This window comes from Meleagris gallopavo, chromosome Z (assembly GCF_000146605.3).
Source record: "Meleagris gallopavo isolate NT-WF06-2002-E0010 breed Aviagen turkey brand Nicholas breeding stock chromosome Z, Turkey_5.1, whole genome shotgun sequence".
NCBI classification, from domain to species: Eukaryota; Metazoa; Chordata; class Aves; order Galliformes; family Phasianidae; genus Meleagris; species Meleagris gallopavo.
In genome coordinates this window covers 67384675-67388844 of record NC_015041.2, presented here as the reverse complement: position 1 = coordinate 67388844, position 4170 = coordinate 67384675, and the positions used below count along the sequence as shown (strand labels likewise).

Here is a 4170-nt window from a genome sequence, read left to right as displayed (position 1 = left end):
GATTAACCTCAACTGCCTGTAAACAGACTTGAATGAAAAAAAAACAGATATATTAAAACCAATTCTGTCAAAGAAAGACTGATACTACTAAGTTATAAATCTTATAAAAAATCTTGTAAAAAGCTAAAACCAAATGAAGAAAACAAAACAAGCTTCCATAAATGCTGTACTTAACCCCCCCAACTGTGTGTTTGGGGGGAGGGGAGAGGGATGAGGGGGCGGGAAAAAACCAAAAACATCCCCAACCTTGGTGATAACTAAGTTGATAAATGCATGAAATGGTGGAGATAACTTGAAATCTTCCATTGGTAGAAAAGCAATTTCTTACTGTGCCACTGTAGCCCAGATATCATTATCCAGATGCAGAATGTCTCTGATATTAATTCCAAGAAACAGAAGATACACTGCCAACAAGAACAAAAAAAGGCATTTCTCATGATCATCTTTTTTGACAGTGAAACAAGTCCATTTGGAAATGATCTATCACTACCAATGACTTTGGCTAGCCACCAGTGTTAGTCGTCATCTGTGAGCTGGTTTTAGTGTTCTTGATGTGCATGCTCCAGACTTGTGGGCTTCTTTTAGTTTTAACAATGTGTTTGAAACATTTTAAATTATATTTTTGTATATCTGATGAGCTGGAAGTGTTTTTAAGGAACAGCAGCCAAATGCTGAAGAGACAAAGTGTGGATAGGTAATACATGTTTAGGTCTCTACCTTTTAAGAAGAAGGTATTTCTATAACACTGGGTGCTTGAATCAACAGTGGAAGCTAGAGCTCCCTGTGTATGAAAGCAAGAGAAATACATCAGTGTGTCTCAATTGGAAGCATACATATGGTTTTGAAATAGAGACCACATCAAGTGCAGAAAGATGTTGATGTCCTGACTCTGTTCTGTTCTTAATAACTGAGACAGTGAGATCAGTATACAAATGGTAGTTCTTTTAGGCAGGCTCTTTTTTTTTTTTTTCCCAATTATCTTATGAATGGGAAGAGTGTGGAAATAAGGAAGTAAATTCCTGTGCTTTTTTGGTAACAAGTAGGAAACTTCTCTGGAATGTATAGTATGTAAGGTAAGCATTCCTAGCCAGACTCTGCCTAAAGGCAAAGTTATCAAATTTACAATTCAAACCTGAGCTATTTAATACTTGCTATTGTTATTCTGATAATAACAATTTATTCCTGATAAAACTGGAATTTTTTTAAAAACAGTGCTATTAGAATATTTTTCACTTAACAAGTTAAAACCTGGCTTAAAGGACATGGCATTCTTATAGTCACTGACAAATGGAATAATAAAAATAATACTTAATTGAGCAGCTTGTAGTAGGAAAGTGTACTAACACATGAGTGCTATGTAATAGAAAAAAATTACCCAGATTTAACAGAAGATAATGGAATAGCAAAACAAACATTGACTAAACAAGACAACATTGGCTAAATCTGATCCATCTTTAATAACCTACCCCTGGTCTAACAGGCATTATCACAGCATGGATGAATTCAGTCACTATGACTTGCTAGATGCAAGCTCACATAGAAAAGTTGCTGAAGGACACAAAGCAAGTTTCTGCCTTGAAGATACCTCCTGTGATTACGGGTATTACAGACGATACGCCTGTACAGCACACACACAGGTAAGAGTTGGTTCAGAGATGACCAAGAGTCTTTCCCACCTAATTTATCTTTGTTTTTTTCCTCTGCCACTGCAGGCTGTATCATCTGATGTGATAACTGACTTGGAAATTCTCCACCACAGGGGGCATGATGGCAACATGGAGTCTTACAGTCTACCCAGTTGTTGCCAAATGTGGGTGTCACTAAAGTGCAGGGATACTCATTACCCTTGTAGTGTGGTAAACTGAAGGTTAAAACACATGTTATACGATTCCATGACAAATAGACTGTTAGAGTTAAGTGGGCAGACCAGCCAACACCAGGACAGTGAGGATCATCAGGAGTGTAGCATGGCAACCACACTGTTCCACATGGGAAGCCAGAAACAGTATCAAATGATGAATGGTCCCAGATGGCATGAGGAAATTGTTGATGCTGGCTGATTTTTTGCAGTATAGTAATTGAGGATATCCAAAAGAACTTCTGGATAACAGCTTTAAACAGAGAGAGGTACTCCTTTAACATGGGAATAAATTACAGAACTCCTTGGCATAGGGTGCTGCAGGGACCAAAAGTATCTCTATGAGCTAAAAGAAGATTTAGGGAGAATGGAAGGTGTTAAACATGATAACCTGTGTCTCAAATATTGTTAAATGTCTGGTGGAGGGACTTTGCCTGGGTAAAGGACCTCACAGCTCCCATTACTTACAATGTTTTTTCCTCAGTCCTGTGCTGCTGATGACTGTCATAGACGTGACATTGAGCTTGACTGACCAGTGGTTTAACTCAATGTGGCCATATTGTAAGCTTGAATCCCTTATTCTGCAGTTTTTAATTTAGAAGGTTGCTATGTTATTACAGAGAAATGACAGCCATACTTGACTGGCTGACAAGTACAGATTTGAATTTTAAATATAATGAATTATCTACAATACACAAAGGCTTTGAAGAGGTTTTTAAAACATATTTTTTCCTTTTGTAGACAATGACGTCTAACTAAGCAATGTGAATATTTTACAGCTGCAGTATTTGTGTCACTACAATAATGCCTGTGTCAGCATTTCCACTGGAAGCCTATATTTCAGAGATTTGCAATTGGATTGTAAAATTTTCCTCCAGCCTCAGACTTGGCACATAGATGAGAGAGTCTGAGCTGATCACCAGCTGGATCAAGAGGGAATTCTTGCAAGACCTGGATTTTGTGTAGTCTGTGTGTTACTAGGGTGTATTGGTTTTCCCTAAGGCAGTTTATATCAGCCATGGTGAAAGATGCCAAGTTTGAATTACTGATAAATTCATATATGAGGATTGCATATTAAAGAAGTTCTTCGACAGCAAAGAAGTTTTCACATGTGTCAGGAAGGAAGACTGCATTTTCAGTTCTATCTCAGGTTGCAGGGGGATTAACCTCAACTAATTCTTTCATCTCTGTGTTGGCATGAAGAAATGCCCCTCTGGGCCACTTCCCTGCAAAACTAGATGTGAAAATTGCCTTTTCTGTATCCAGAGGCAGCTTTTAGGCACAATACATCTGTAGCAAAAAGATGCATTGTTCCTAAGGGCAGTGACAATTTCCAACACGGGTGAACAAACTCATCCTCAAGAACCTCAGCAGTGACCTACTTGAAATTTGCAGATATATAGGCCCAGGCTTTGGTCAAGATTGATTTTATTCTTATCTTGTAAATATGAGTGAGTAGTTGCATCAACTACTTGTTGTTTAAGTTGCTTATGTTACACTAGTGTTTCTACTTAAAAGATAATAAAATACAGATAAGATACAGATTTTTAAATGTTCAACCCCACATTTTCCTGTGAAACATAATCTTGTGCTGTAAAATGTGTTGTTTTCTGTGAGGTTTCTTCTGGCTCATTTGTATTTGGGCAGGTGTGACTGTTAGGGAAGGGTAAGGAGACAGTGTCAGCATTCTGTCTTGCAGAGGTGGGCAGTGCGGCAGTGCTTCTGCTTTGCAGCCCAGTGCTTTCTGCTCAGGACCCTTGCTGACTGACCAGCCTTGCACCACAGTGGTCATCAGAAGCACAGCTAGAGGAAATGGAAATTAGACATGGCTAAGCACCACTTCTCAGAGTGCTTTCCAAAATTAATACTTCCACATAATTGTTGAGTTTAAGCAACAGATAAAATGCCAGTGTCTCAAAGATCAACACTTACCAATTGTATAGCAGTTTCTTACACAAGAGCAGTAGCGCAGTGCTTTCTATACAAGTGGCATCTTAGACTTGTGTCAGATATTCAAATAAAATGCCTAGAAGAGATAAAACTTATTCCCTCTAGTAATTTTAATTTTCCTTAGTGAAACACTGTGATGGTTAAGTACTTTGGTCTCAGTGTTGCTAACGTATGGAAGGTTAGTCTTCCTTAAAGGATTTTTGACACCTCTCTCTCTCTCTCCATTTTTAAGGGATTGAGTCCTGGCTGTTATGACACCTACAATGCTGACATAGATTGCCAGTGGATTGATATCACAGACGTGAAACCTGGAAACTACATTCTCAAGGTAAGGAGTTAGGGAGAATTGCTTTTTTTTTTCT

General features: G+C 38.4%; 2 protein-coding genes across 3 annotated transcripts in view; one reads left to right on the top strand and one right to left on the bottom strand.

The window, feature by feature from the left end:
* The window catches only part of SRFBP1 (serum response factor binding protein 1), an 88642-nt gene that overhangs the window by 19610 nt on the left and 64862 nt on the right, over positions 1-4170 (bottom strand). The gene's annotated exons all lie outside the window — the stretch shown is intronic.
* On the top strand, positions 1462-4151 carry LOX (lysyl oxidase). Its single transcript, XM_019610727.2, has 2 exons — positions 1462-1637; positions 4041-4151. Exons 1-2 carry the CDS (start codon positions 1494-1496, stop codon positions 4146-4148), a joined length of 252 nt encoding a protein of 83 aa, XP_019466272.1. The 5' UTR covers positions 1462-1493; the 3' UTR covers positions 4149-4151.